The sequence below is a fragment of the Daphnia pulicaria genome, chromosome 7, assembly GCF_021234035.1.
Source record: "Daphnia pulicaria isolate SC F1-1A chromosome 7, SC_F0-13Bv2, whole genome shotgun sequence".
NCBI classification, from domain to species: domain Eukaryota; kingdom Metazoa; phylum Arthropoda; class Branchiopoda; order Diplostraca; family Daphniidae; genus Daphnia; species Daphnia pulicaria.
In genome coordinates this window covers 18,587,511-18,601,859 of record NC_060919.1, presented here as the reverse complement: position 1 = coordinate 18,601,859, position 14,349 = coordinate 18,587,511, and the positions used below count along the sequence as shown (strand labels likewise).

At 41.4% G+C, this 14,349-nt stretch overlaps 3 protein-coding genes across 6 annotated transcripts; all 3 read right to left on the bottom strand.

Annotated features, from left to right (window-relative positions):
* Positions 1–31: 31 nt before the first annotated feature.
* Positions 32–5,537, bottom strand: LOC124349058. Its single transcript, XM_046799556.1, has 6 exons — positions 4,374–5,537; positions 1,309–1,475; positions 1,134–1,236; positions 820–1,067; positions 574–755; positions 32–512 (listed from the first exon to the last, which is right to left on the bottom strand). Exons 2-6 carry the CDS (start codon positions 1,456–1,458, stop codon positions 386–388), a joined length of 810 nt encoding a protein of 269 aa, XP_046655512.1. The 5' UTR covers positions 1,459–1,475; positions 4,374–5,537; the 3' UTR covers positions 32–385.
* LOC124349037 lies at positions 1,569–3,527 on the bottom strand. The gene is made up of 4 exons (XM_046799530.1): positions 2,622–3,527; positions 2,315–2,547; positions 2,015–2,196; positions 1,569–1,919 (listed from the first exon to the last, which is right to left on the bottom strand). Exons 1-4 carry the CDS (start codon positions 3,022–3,024, stop codon positions 1,775–1,777), a joined length of 963 nt encoding a protein of 320 aa, XP_046655486.1. The 5' UTR covers positions 3,025–3,527; the 3' UTR covers positions 1,569–1,774.
* Positions 5,538–5,671: 134 nt separating the features above from the next.
* On the bottom strand, positions 5,672–14,303 carry LOC124348822 (serine-rich adhesin for platelets-like). Of its 4 annotated transcripts, none has more exons than XM_046799110.1 (11): positions 13,860–14,303; positions 12,828–13,741; positions 12,297–12,765; positions 11,994–12,230; positions 11,828–11,923; positions 11,604–11,765; positions 11,317–11,547; positions 7,445–11,257; positions 7,207–7,383; positions 7,018–7,143; positions 5,672–6,960 (listed from the first exon to the last, which is right to left on the bottom strand). In XM_046799110.1, exons 1-11 carry the CDS (start codon positions 14,104–14,106, stop codon positions 5,831–5,833), a joined length of 7,602 nt encoding a protein of 2,533 aa, XP_046655066.1. In that variant the 5' UTR covers positions 14,107–14,303; the 3' UTR covers positions 5,672–5,830. The 4 variants fall into 4 exon arrangements, with proteins under 4 accessions (XP_046655066.1, XP_046655067.1, XP_046655069.1 ...); XM_046799111.1 differs by having other exon boundaries at positions 7,018–7,151; positions 7,215–7,383; XM_046799113.1 differs by having other exon boundaries at positions 11,353–11,547.
* Between the last annotated feature and the right edge of the window lie 46 nt (positions 14,304–14,349).

The following is a 14,349-nucleotide window of genomic DNA, read 5'->3' as shown; positions in this document are numbered from 1 at the left end:
TCGTGGCGTATTGTGCTAAAAGTTTCAACAATTTAAGTGAAACTTGTATTAGTACCCATGAAAGATTACAAAACAAAAGACGGAGATTGTTAGGAACAAGATTCAATTAGTAGTTGAGTGTTTTGTCGGGTAATAAATTAAGGTCCTGTTGTGCATTCTAAAGAATTACAATGAAGAGAATTCAAATGTACACTTGAGGAATCGAATTTGGTTGGGGGAATCCAGTGATAAATACACACATGTACAATACACTAGAGTCTAATAGGAACAAAATACTTTTTTTTTTTAAAGTTTTGAAAGGGATAAAATTAAATGTTTAGTAATAGATCATTTTTCCTTGTTTCATAGTGGCGTATAATTGTTAATAGCGCTAGCTGTTGGGGGCTTACTTGAGCTGATCGCATGAGAAGGCACTGCATTGTCCACGGGTGCGACCGTATTGAGCAGCTGTCCTCAGACGTTCCTTGTATTCTTGAGAAATGTACCCGTTGGACATGATGTTGTACAAAATGCTACGAAAAAGAACATTCGTTACATAATACACTTTTGTAGCCAAATTGAATAAGAACTTACATAGAAATGACGTCCTTTTCCAGTTCGGTCATTTTGCCAGGTCGAATGGAGTAGTCACAAACGACTTGGTCCAAACACGAGTTGCTGGATTCGGTGAAACCAGAGCAAGAGAGGTAAGTGGCCATAAGTTTCTTTTGTTGTTTCTCTTGCTCGGGAATCTGGACAATGTATTTCTCCAAAGTCTGAAATTAAAAAATATCAGATTAGCTACTATCTCATAAACAATTATTTAAAAAAAGTCATTACCTGCATCTCTTCCAGTTTGGATTGCAGCTCAGGAGTCAAATCATCTCTTCCAATCTTTTCCATGTTGATGTCGCGGCGCTTGCGACCGCTTGACAAAACGGCAAGAGTCATCAGCACGGGATTGCTTGCAACAGCTGCAGCGGCACCCAAGAGCGCTAGGGCGGCCAAAGGGGCGACAAGGGCCGATAGCGGATTGATACTGCTTTCACGGTTATCGTAACCAACTCCGTAACCGCTTGCATGACTATCTGCTTAATTAGCACATTCACAATCATAATCATTCGTTCAAAATCATTAGTAAGTATAAATAATACCGTAAGTTGTAGCACCCCCATAGCTGGAAGTAGCCAGGTTCGCTCCGGTGGTCTGGGGTTGCAGGAGCGGACTTGCCAAAGGATAGTTGTTGGCACTGGTTCCCTTTATTTTTTATAGAGAAACAAGAAATGAGATTAATAAAAGTCCAATCGAAATTTGATTTAGCCAATTTACTTGAGTGCCGAGCCGTTGCCGGAAATATGAGTTGGTATTGAGCCGCTGGAAGGGTTGACTGCGGCGTCGAGAAAAGAAGTTTTCAGCATCCACGGACACCAAAGTGGCAATCAATAAAGCCGCCACAACGATTGTCTGCAAGGAAACCATGGTGATATCTCAAGATCCTATAAAATTATCAGTAAAAGTCCTGTTAATTAAAGTTGAAAAAGTGCTGTAAAATTCTTCAGAAAAATTCAATTAGTCAACTGCAAAAATGATTAACGAATAAACGGGTGTATTAAACTTAAATGATAGAACACCATACGTATTAAAGGCATAAAAAATTAATTAATTAGTAGTTCAAAGTGGAATTGTTTGATTCGTTTTGAGTAGATTTAGCTTTTAAATTATTATTATTGAAAATTGCGGGATTCGGGATCGCCAAAAAGAAAGAGCTGTAAAAAAAAGGTCCGATATTCTATTTTTAGAATCTAGAGGAGGACTCGCTCAGAGCGGGGCAGTCGTATCTGTTGCACTGCTGGAAATCGCGGCCAATACGAGCGGCGGATCTGAGACGTTGCTTGTACTCGACCGGGATAAATGTGTTGGACATGATGTTGTACAACACGCTGATTCGAGAAAAAACAAACAAAGAACGCGTTAAAAAGACGACACACGAATGCTTTTTTTTTGTCTCTATAAGTATTCGAAAGGTGTAGCCTACATGGATAAGACGTCGCGTTCCTCATCGGAAATGTTTGAATTGGCATTGCCGTACTCGCAGAAAATACGATCGAGGCAAACGTTGCCTTCCCGCGTGTAGCCGGAGCAAGATAGATACATGGACATAATCTGTTGCTGGTAATCAGTCTCTTTCGGAATGGAAGCCAGAAATTTCTCCAGGGTCTATACATAAGGACCAACGTCCGACAAAAAATGCGCATAAAGAATGTGAGCTCATTCCCCCAAGATGGTTGGAAATTGTTCAAATAGCCGAGTGGCAATCCAATGTAACGGGTGGTACCTGAAGCTCTTGAATTTTTTGCATCATTTCGGGTGTGATTTTGTCGGCCATGGAAGGATCAATCATCGATGAGAGATCGCGCTTCTTACGACCGGAGAGGATTGATGAAGTTAAAGTCAGGTAGACCGGGCTGATGGCCACCGCAGCCGCAGCAGCAACAAAGGCAATACCGGCCAATGGAGAGACCACCATAGCTAAATTACTGGACTTGCCGGCCGCGAAGGTTTTGCGACCTGTTTGGTCTTGGCGTTATAGTTATTCTGTTCCCAACTCTTTTGAAACAAAACAATTCTCTATATATACTTACTGGCCGGTGATTGAACGAAACTGCTAGGATTTGGCTCACTATAATATGCGGAATCGCCGTTGCGATTGACGGTCTGATCGTAATCGGGGACTTCGTACTGTCGGCTGGTAGACGTGGGTTGTTGACGAGCGTTGTTGTTACCAAACTGACTACGATAACCGGTGGAGTAACTCTCGCTATTAGAGCCCACGACAGACGGTGACGACCCAGCGCGGAGTCGCTTAGTGTTGCCAGCGTTCAAATTGTCCATAGCCTCATTGTAGTTGCCGTTGAACTTGTCCTGACGGTCAGTAAACGACCGATAAGGTTGAGGACTCTGAGACAGGAACTCTGGTTGATTGGCTGCAACCATCGACACCGTCAACAACAACAAAGCTATCGCCGCGTTTTCAAAAATCGCCATGGTAGTACAATCTAAGTTGCAAAAACAAGGACTTGGTTGTTAGTTAACTGGAAGCTACGTGTATATGTCGAAAGCGATTGCTAGCAGAGTCTATTCACTGTACGGAAGCAACTTGTCGACTGATGCTCGTTCTTCAACAAGCCTGGCTTTTTATGCAATAGTGATGACTATAGGCAGCATATGTGTGTGCACACACACGAATGCAATACACGTCGGGCATGTCGTCCGCGGGTAAATGACCCGCAAAGAGGAATATACCGTTGCATTGTTTCAATAATCATCTCCTATGTTCCGGCTACACAGGAAAGGGCGACATTGTTAAAAGTAATTAAAATAACCACAGCTGTCGTTAATGGCTCTTGTTTCTGTCAGTTGCGAGTTGTGCTGTAACGTCGCCCGTTATACGACGCGGTTCAGGCTTTTTCAACTAACTAAAAATTGGAAGGAAAAGTGCAGTCATCAGAAGGCCAACTAATTGCAATGCAATTCAACCGGAGAACCAGGCGACTTTATGACACGGAAGGAGGTGATCCAGCTACAGTGAGAAAAGTCTAAGACTTTCCGCGCATCATTATTATCGAGAATACATGAGGTAAAATTGGTTTCACGAACAAAAATTGGGATGTTCCTTATTGTCAGATTGATGTGGAATCCATCACGGTCTTTCCCTAACGCTCGACATATTTTTATTGATGAGGATACACGCTACTTTATTGTAGTGGCCTGACGGTCATAATTTGAGCGAAAGATAAAACAAAACAAAAACAAAAATTAAAAAAAAAGATGGACATTTAAACGAACGGAATTTTTTTGTTCTCGGCGGAACTTACTTTCCTTCCGGGTGGTTAAAAATAGTCTCATTAGGGCGAGGAAAAATCAAACGAAAGGAAAACTATAGAGGTATTTTACGCAATTTGAGGACATGAGCTATCCGACCGACGACAGCAACAGATGGTGAGTAAGGAACCAGTCACGAAGGGTAAGGATAATGAATGACTAGTGGTGTTACCGCACGGGAGAAATAGGGGACCTTAGTGTCCGTTCGAAACAGTGCGAGAACGGACGCAACAACAACAAGCCGCAATGTAGCTTAGGTGAAAGCGCGCGAATAACAAGAAGTACATCCCGCAAAACAAAACTGTCCGACTAACATGTTTCTAAATTCTATCAAAAACGAGCTTTGAAACGAACATGACAATTTCTTAAGGCAATAAATTGAATTATAGGAATTGAAAGCAACAGATTGTTGTTTCACTTAATTCTCAATGCAATATTCTTAAAACATGAAATGATAGAAAACATACTGGAAATCCTTCAAAATTACAAAAATTAGGCAAAGTTTGACTTACTTTGATGATACGAGTTGAAAATTTGACAAGTTGTAGAAAAGGCGATGAAGATTGATGTTTTGTTGTTGTTTTTGTTTTTTCTTGCTGGATCTGTGCAGTTAAGAGCAGTGGTTGCGCTAGCTGGACAATGCAAGATGGAACTGACAAAGGTGACTGGGCATGCGTGGTTCTTATATAGTTGGCGGCCAGACTCCAGGAGGTCGCAAAGTACCTGAACACACACGTTCACTACAAGCGAACAGCTACCGCAATAATAAGGGTTGGCCGATCCACCAGTAACGTGTTAGTTTTTCTGTTTTTTTTACCGGGTGTGGAGCCAATGTGTGAGTGTTCAATTTTTACCTTCGACTCATTTGTAGAAAATACTACTTGATTGCCAACGGTACGATGGTAGCAAAACGTTTGCGCCGCTAGCTATTCAACAGTTATTTAATAGTCAACAAATCTGATCCAATCAATAAAAAAAAAAGATAATGTTTAAAGTTAACCATAATCAAAGTATATGAACCGTTAGCAGCGTTAGCTAGTTTAGGATAATACGGAAAAACAATCTCGGATTCTACCGCCAGCGAAAGAAAGAAATAATTTTATTACTGTCTAAAAACGTGCTTAGCTAATATTCTTTTTTGAAAAGTTTTACTGCTTGATAGACTAGCTCTTTTGCTTTATTTGGGATACACCTTTCCTGTCCCGTTGACCTCGTTATTCTAATTTTCCTCGAGACGGATAACGCAAACAGGAAAGATGTACCGGTACGAAAGTTAATTTACTTAATCCGTTCGCAGTTTCTCCAATGAAATTATGCTTGTCACATCACATAAATTATTAAGGTACAAGTAAAACCTCGTCTGTTTTAAAAACTAATCTATCGCTGAACTAGTCGTAACAAATTTTGAATTGAAAATAAAGAATGACGATGACGAATCTCTTGATTACGGATAATTCCAATGGATGCAAATGAGGAAAAATCGCTAAAGCAGTATACAGTAAGCAACTGGATACAACCCCGTAGAAAAGTGCGCATGACAAAATAACGATGTCACTCAAAACAGGCCAACGGGACAGATTTGTTTCACCTTTTTATTTATTAGATTGTCAATTTCTTTCAAGTATAACTCTTGTTTCCCTGTCCAGTGTACAGTACTTAAACTTAAGGATAAAGAAATGCCAAAAACCCCGAAACAACAGTATCACTACCGGAAAAAAATACGTCGTCATGTTGTCCAAATAAACATATTTTTACAGTGCGCATTTTAATTGCATCAATCCGTATATAACTCTAGTTAAAAGCGCATAGAAAGCATCCGTCACGATTATTTTATTATCTACCGGAAAAGTTTAATACAAAATTTCACAGATTTATGAAAAAAGGAGTAGATAGTAAATTGCCGTACTGGAATGTCAAATTTTATCCAAATATTAACCAATATATTATTATTTAGTTGAAAAGCTTTCAATTATTGACGACTAGCCGCTGGTTTGGCAAGGGAACTGAAAATATTTGAGACAGGCTTTACTTTTGTTCGCAACGGTAGGCGAATAGACGGAATGATGCCAAGCCCCGGACCAGCTACACGTTGTAGCTTTCTGACCGGATTCCGTTTATTTGCTTTCCAAAAGTTCTTTGCAAAAATATCGTGCTGCACAGTGGTAGACGGCGTCGCCGAAAATGTCGATGTAGGTGCTTGGGTGGTAACCGCATCTATCACGTCATTTTTAAGTGGAGATTTATTGAAAAACCTGCCATCGTCAGAATTATTGCTCTGGATAAGACTTTCAAGAAAACCCTCGGGGACTGAGTGGTTGAGGTTGTTCACGGCCGATATCAAATCACTCATCTTGGAATCTTTCAACAGCTCGGTTAGGTTGCGCATCGCAAGCATGAACGACTCTAAGCTACTATTTAATACTGTCGGCAAAGGGACGTCAGAGAGATTGCTAGTAACGAGAGTTGTCGATACATTTTGGGAATGGAATATACTTGTGCTACTTTCAGTTGACGTGGAAACGGTGGATTCAGTACTAGTTTCGCTGCTGATATTGGATTGGTGATTTAAAAATTCAGTTCCGTTGCCAGCCACAACTTCTGTCAGATTCAAAGATGTTGTCAAGTTGGCAATAATCGCAGGAGCTAAGAGTCTAGTGAGATTCATTAGATTAGGGAAGCGTATTTTGTCCGCAGTCGAGAGCGAGTCGTCTGGACAGAAAAGAGATTTAAGAAGAATTGAATTGCCAGCCAATTCACAAATAGGCGACGGTTTGATTTCTTCTGTTTGAGGCTTCGAAGGCGAACTGAGAAATCGATGAAGATCTTCCAGCCATTTTTCAAAGTTAAAAGAAGAATTCAACCTTTTGTCGCCCATGTAAGCATCCACATTTAGATTTAAGACGACATTGTTGGCGACATCTTTTGCAACAAAAACGACGGAAGAATTTCCTGTAGATTCTTCGGTGCAGTTATCAGTGCAAGGCCTTCGAGAAACATTTGGATTGAAACTAGTCGACTGTTGTGCGCTTAAGGATGTAGCCGTTGATGGCGGAGTTACTGTAGTTGTCGAACTCATTTCGGAATCGGACGTGTGCAGTGCTGAGAATACACGGGATTTCAAAATCGTGCGGGGATGAATAACAATAAAGTTCCTACCTTTGGTTGACGATGTTGATGTGCTGGATGATTCACTGGACGTCGTTATGCTAGGAGTGGAAGATAGCGTCGACTTTGTAAGCTGAGTACTACGTTGAAGCCAAAAAGGGCGGGTCTCAAACAAGTCTGTAATATGAAATAAGGAATAGGTAATATTCAAAGAGCATAACATTTAAAAGATCAAGTTACCTGCTATGGGTGTTGACGTGGATATTTCAAGGCTATTGGACGTTGTGGGGGAAACCGGCAATAATGTCTGCTTGGTTTCTTTTGGAGTTGAAAGTGTGGCGGTTGAGAGAGAAGACGGTGCCTCCGTGTTGGGAAGATCAAACAACCAAAATGGACGAGTTTCGAAAAGCCAGTTTCCTAAAAATAAAAAATAAATTTGTTACTCTAAGCGTTAGTTGTTGGTAGGAATATTTTCTACCTGTATTTACACTTGGGCTTGAAATTGAAGGTGCTGGGATTTCTTGAATGCTTTCGCTGGTTAGGTTGGAAGACGTTGTGTTAGACCAAAAGAAACTTGAAACGTAAGAGTATTCTCCGCTATTAGGGAAACTGATGGTTTCGTTTAACTTTGAAATCAACAAATTCCATAGGTTGGACAACGGATCAGTTGTAGTAGTAGGGATTTCAGAATGAGGCAGAGAAGATTTCGTCGTTTGGAAGGGAGGGGTTGTTGAATGAGACTTCACAGTAGTTGATGCTGGCTCCACGGATGAAGAAAGAGAAGATGTAGAATGAGAAATCGTTGACGCTGACAATGATGTGGTGAAGTTCGACGAAGAAATAGTGGTTGATTCAGTGGCCGATAGAACTTCTGTCGTTGCGTCAGAGGTCTTTACCCATTTATCAGTTGAGATGTCGCTATGAGGAGTATTAGAGGTAGTTATGCTTATTGTAGAGGTTGAGGAGGAAGACGTCGATTCAGTCGACGCACTACTGGAACCAAAGGAACCACTCCACGCTGCTGTAGAACTAGTAATTGTGTTAGCATCTGAAAAGGCCACAGAAGATACAGCATCCACTTTGGGGGTAAAACTCTGGCTAGAAAGTGACGTTGAACTTTGAGAAAATGTTGATTGAGATGTTGACGGTTCAGATGGAATATCGCTGACAGTTGGTGGTGTAGAGCTTAAATAAGGAATTTTAGTAGAAGAATCTGGTGATGAACTAACAAGACTAAGAGATTCTGAAATAATTGTTGCCACTTTAGTAGATGAAATCTCTTCGAGTTCTTCTACGAAAGAGTCATCTATCATCGCTCTGGGAGAAGTAGATTCAATACTGACGGTGGCAGTCACAGTGTACCTTGTTAACGATTCTGAAACATTATCAGCCAATGAGGAAGAAAATGGATTAATGGTTGAATCAATTTTTGAAATATTGATTGTGGGTTGGTCGGTAGCAGCCTCAGCTTCTAGAGTTGACGTAGAATCTTCGCCTGATTCCTTATTTTCAAAAATTGGTATTTCAGTTGGAACATCAATTGATTCGTCGCCTGACCCCATTTCTAATCCGCTGGAAAATGAAGTTGAAGCGCTGTGCAGCTCCGTTGATGTGTCAATGGATTGAAATGATGAAGTGACAGATGAAACAGCTTTTACGGAGGAACTTGATGGTAAAGTGGTCGCGGTTTGTTCGCTGGAAACATAGGACAAAGTAGAATAATCCGCTTCCACACTAGAAAAAGAGTCTTCTTCCCGTGGAGACTCATTTTCTGTTGGCTTTAATGTGTCGAAAAAAGGGGTGCTATCACCACTGCCATAACCATTCTCATCTGTCACGAGTGGAATGAATGAGGATGCCGTTTCCTTGATCGGCAGATCCACAATGGAGGGACTTGTAGTGGGATAGATTTCGCTACTAACTAATTGTGAATCGGCATCACTAACATCCGCACCCGAATTTCCCGTCGGAGAACTCGATAAGCGCTCGGTAGACGCTTCTATTATGTCCGGAATAATAAATGCGGAAGCAATATCTACCAGGTTTGGAAGAAGGGTGGGTTGAAATCCACTGCCCTCAGGGGATGTTTCCGCAAACTCTGATGGCAATGCGCTGATTGCCGTTTGATGATTGGACGAGTCTTCAGGGGAAAGCGAGAATAGTTGATCTTGATTTTCTGGACTAGTCTTTTCCACAGATTGTTGAATTGCTACTGGTTGGTCGGTAGCATTTAAAAAACCCGGCGTAACGTTTTCAGCCTCTTCCACGGATGTTGTAGGATCTTCGCCAGATTCCTCATTTTCAAAAATGGGTAGCAAAGTTGGGAGATTAATTGATTCGTCACCTGACCCCATTTCAAATTCGCTGAGTAGCGGAGAATTTGTACTAACCGAAGGGGAATCATCGTGAGGCTCTGTTGATGTGTCGATAGATTGAAACGATGAAGTGACGGATGAATCAGTCGTTACCGAAGAACTAGGAACATAGGACGAAGTAGAAAAAAAGTCTTGTTCCCGTGGAGACGCGGATTCATTTTCAGTTGGCTTTAATGCGCCATCAAAAGATTGTTGAATCTTACTCTCGTCTGGTAGTGGCGACGTTATTTCTGATTGGGATATTTCCCAGGAAAAGTTTATCGTGGAAAACAAGATACTATTTTCATCACTCACCAATTTAGTAACCATGGTGCTAGCGTCTAACATAATTGGCGGAGTAGTAGTAGTTGAAAGGCTATTGTCGCTATCTGTTTCTTCAGTGGAAGTTAATGAATTTGGTGAACTAAAATCTTGAAGCTGTTCTTGTGTTGACGAATCCATAACGTTGGGTATGGAAAAGGTGGAAGAAGATTCTTGATCAACATGAGTGGTTGATTCAAATGTGGGAGAAAATAAATCCGAAGAAAAACTGCCTGATGTTACTGCATCAAAAGATAACAAATCGCCTACAGGGACTTCGGTAGAAGAGTACTGCGACAAATCTTGAATTTCTGTTGGAATGATCGACGCTTCTAACTTGTAGGGCATTGACGATGCACTGGATAAATTGTTTTCAGTTGGCTCAACAGGTTGGACTGTAGTAGACACCGCTGAACTATCAGACGTTGAACTTAAATGGAGTTCAGTTTCAGTTGACGACTCCAAAATGCTGGGGATCCCTGCAGTAGGATATAACCCATCCGATACAACACTGCTTTCAATGTCTGATATTTCAGCTGGCGTGGTGTCGACGTTAGTGAAATGCTCGTTTGAATACCCTTGAGATGAACTAATTTCCGAGATACTGGTTGCTGGTTGGTCGGTAGCATTTAAATAGCCCGGCGTTACGTTTTCTGACTCTCCCAGAGTTGACATAGAATCTTCAGATGCCTCATTTTCAAAAATCGGTGTCAGAGTTGAAACATCGTTTGTTTGTTCGCCTGACTCCGTTTCAAATTCACTGAAAAGTGGAGAATTCGTACTCGAAACTAATGGCCTAGACGAAGTTGAAAATTGTTCTGTCGGAAAATATGCGTCGGTCGAATCAAATGCAGATGCATGTTGCAATGTGGACGAAAAGGCTGGATCTTCAGTTGGGGAAACAGGTTTACTGCTCGATTCGGGTACTGACAATTCTACTGGTAAAGGGAATTTTTCCGGTGGAGGGTCTGTCGTAGCCACGGATACGGGATTATAGTTGGTGTTGCTAACATCTTCACCAATAGGAGCACTTGGCGTTGAAAGCTGAAAATCAGTGGGGAATTGGGTTCCCTCAATGGACGCCATCGAACTAGCAGAATCAAGATTACCGTGTTCGATTAGTAATCCCGTGCTGGTGTCTTGAGCAGTAGTCAGGATCAGGGGCGGAATCACTTCGATAGTCGAAGGAAATCCGTCAGAAAAAATATGACTTTCCATTGATATTTCTTCAGAGACTGAAGAAATTTCGCGTATCGTGAACTGTTCGTTAGGAGTGGACGAAGGTGGAACAGTGGGTACGGTACCTTGATATCCTGCTGATGTCATTTCTGATGAAAACGCATCGTTCGTTTGTGGCTCCTCTGAAGTAAGAGCAAATTCTCCATACAATGACTCCATCACATTGTCAATAGGAAAATGTTCAAATGCAACCGAACTTGGAATCGGAGAAGTCCAGTCTTGTCGGGTATCAGATGGCGAGCTGGGAAGCTCAGTGGTGGTCTCCTTCATTGAATCACCTACTGACCCAGAATATTGACTCGAAGGTTGTTGATTGCCAAATGTTGGTGTCCTGGTGGTCGCAATGCTGTCTGTCTCTGCGGGAGCTGCAGTATTCTCTGTGATAAGAAATTTGAGTAAAGTCAGAATTAAAATCAAACTCTTTGTGATGTCATACCATTTTTTTCAAGAACTAATGAAGACTGCTCAGTACTTGAAACAGAAACATTTTCAGTCACTGAACTAGTGACATCCGAGGCCTCTTTCACGGATGATTTGTCGTCTGTAAAATTCTGGATATCTCCTTCTGTTGAGGCGAACGGTATGGTATCAGTGAAGGTTTCATGAACAGAAGCAGAATTCGATGAAACTGTTGTCATTTCACTTATCGATTTTGATCCTGTAGAATCTAAAAAGGGAAATTGAAAAATGTGTAGGCTAAATGGGAGCTCTAACATTGACTACCATAGGTTGATGTTGGCTCCGTATCTACTTGGATTAACGTGACGACACTCGCTTCAAATGATGGAATAATGGTTGGAACGATAGCATAGTCTGTCGCCCGCTCAATCTCTGAAATAGGTAATGCTGATTGCTCCACCGCAGTAACTTCACTTTCAACGGCGACTAGGTACGTAATAAAATAGTATACCAGTTTACACATCGAAAAAAAAATTATCAATATTTACGTTTGGGTAAGGCTGTTGATAGCAACATAGTAGACGCGGAGCCAGGATTATTGATTCTATTCCCGATACGTATTTCTGGTAAAGATGTAGTGGGTACTGCAATAATATTTGTGGAAACGTATTATTATTTAATGAAAGTTTACTTTTTTAGATTGAGCTTATGTACCAGCATCATCAATATCTGTGTTTGGTGAAGTGGACTGTTGAATGTGCTGATCAAAGGCTGTGACATTTGAGACATCATTTTGGCTGAGAGCAGATGTCTCGGTAACGCCAGACAAGTGAGTTTGATCGTCACGCCATATCTCATCTTTCCCGAGAAAACCTCCGGTTGCAGCATTTACAGAAACACTTGTCGTAACCAAAGATTCGGCAACAGGTAATTTTATCTCGCTGCTATACGCTAGATGGTGTAGAAAAGAATGCGCATTATCGCAAGTTGCGAAATTTAGATAATGAGGATACTCACTTGACGGAAAATCCAGCTTAATTTCAGTTGATGCAAGTCCATGTAGATTTACATAGGAAAGAGAAGGCTCTGTACTTAAGGATTCTGATGAAACTGAACTCCACCTAGTTTGGTCTAAATACTCAGCATCCGAAACTGGAGTTGGTGTAGTGGTTGAAGAAGAACTTAACGATGTCATCACTATAGTTGTTGGATCGGTCTGAACGGGAACCTTGGTTTTTTTCACAGCGAAACTAGATGAAATTGTTGAACTTGTCAAATCAGTGGAGCTGATATTTAATTTTGGCGTTCCAAAGTTGAAGATTCCTTTGCACTCATTGGTTAGTCCGAGAAATGGAATGCAGAGTCCGCTGTTTGAATCAATTTCAGGAAATGGAATTTTAGTACTACTATTAAACATGCTGAGTCCGGCCTGATGAATAAGGGGGTAAACTTTGGCGTTCGCGTTACAAACACCGGCAAAATCGTCCTAAATTAAATTGTTAGATTACTTATAAAATATAAGATTAAAAATAAATTAAATAAACCTGCCTGATAATAATCGTAGAGTGCAACTCCGCCAAACCCGTACTGTCTCAGTAGATCCACGCGCCTACCCAAAGTAAAGGGATCGACGTGAATCATCCACTTGTCGTTAGTTGGAGCTACAGCCAGCTTGTAAAACGGATTCGGCTGCTTTTGAAGTCGCCATGTGAGGCTGACATTTTTACAAGATTCATAATAGCTCTGAAGTTGCAAAACGGCTTGAGTTTGGTTAAACTGGCTGCCTGTGAGAGTGGTGCCCGCGTTTAATTTCCACAAAAGCGTTTGCAACGACAATCCAACAACGATCTTTGTCCAACTTAATTTCAGCGTGGAATAAAGTTTCAAGAAGACTCCTTCGTTTAGTTCTAAGGAGTCAAAAGCCTGTTCCAGATTTTTATCGACCAACGGATACTGCGCTCCGCTGTAGTGGCGATTGTAAGATGGAACGAGAAATATGTGATCAACGATGGCCGCGATCTTACTCACGTGAAATGCATCGGTGCGGTCCACTTCGTTACCAATCGTCGTCGTCAAATTAAATCCTTCCTTTGTCAGTGATGCCTTCAATGTTTTGAGCATTGGCGCGTAGTCAGGTGTCGACTGGATCAAGTCCCATGCGATGTCAAAACCTGTGAGCTTGTTGACTTTCAGAAATTCAATCAAAAGGGCCACAGACGTCGTCCCATTAAAAATGGTTTTCAGGTGTCGTGTTGCCGGAAAGACGTTTGTTGAACGAAGACTGAAGCTAAATGCGGCTTCCGGAGTCTGTTGCTTCATCAGTTGTAGGCTACGTTTCTCACTAACCATGACTGCCGTCAACGACGCATTGCTGTTGGTAAGGAAAAGCACGTTGACACTACTCAGAGTAATTTGGGTACAGGATTTCAAATCAGCAGACGAAGCTTGATAGGAAGAGTCAGCTGAAAATGATTTAAAATGCAGATTAAACGACAAAAAAATTAAATCGTAATGACAACTAATAATAATAATTGTCATGTTTTTTATACTAAAAGTTAATTAATTTAAATGTGCGCCCACCGAAAATTTTTAGTTCCAGTGGAATATGGCAAACCAAAAGTGGAGGCTTGGCGCCAATCTGAACTCCATCGACTTGAATGATAAACAGAATCAACGAGAAGCTGAATAATCGTCGCAGGCGTATCATTGTAAGGATCTCTGGGAACTGAATGAGAAAACAGAGTGACCGGACAAGTGATGTGCCTTTGATATATAAGGTTGGGAGGGAAATGACGAACGGTAGGATGAAAGAAGGAAACCAGATCATCTAGGGCGCGGACTCTAAAAGTAATTGAAGATCTATGGACTAACTAATCCATCCGTCCGTGTCACACATCGCGACGCGCTACATTAGCACAAATGTGAACCGGCACGAAACATTAGTAGACAAAACGACGGCTCAGACTACCATTTGGAGAACTCAAAACTACACGGGGCTGCATCAATCCTTGGATTGCAACAGCGCGAATTTAGGTTATGGCTCTCCACTCCATCAAGGCAGCATTCAACA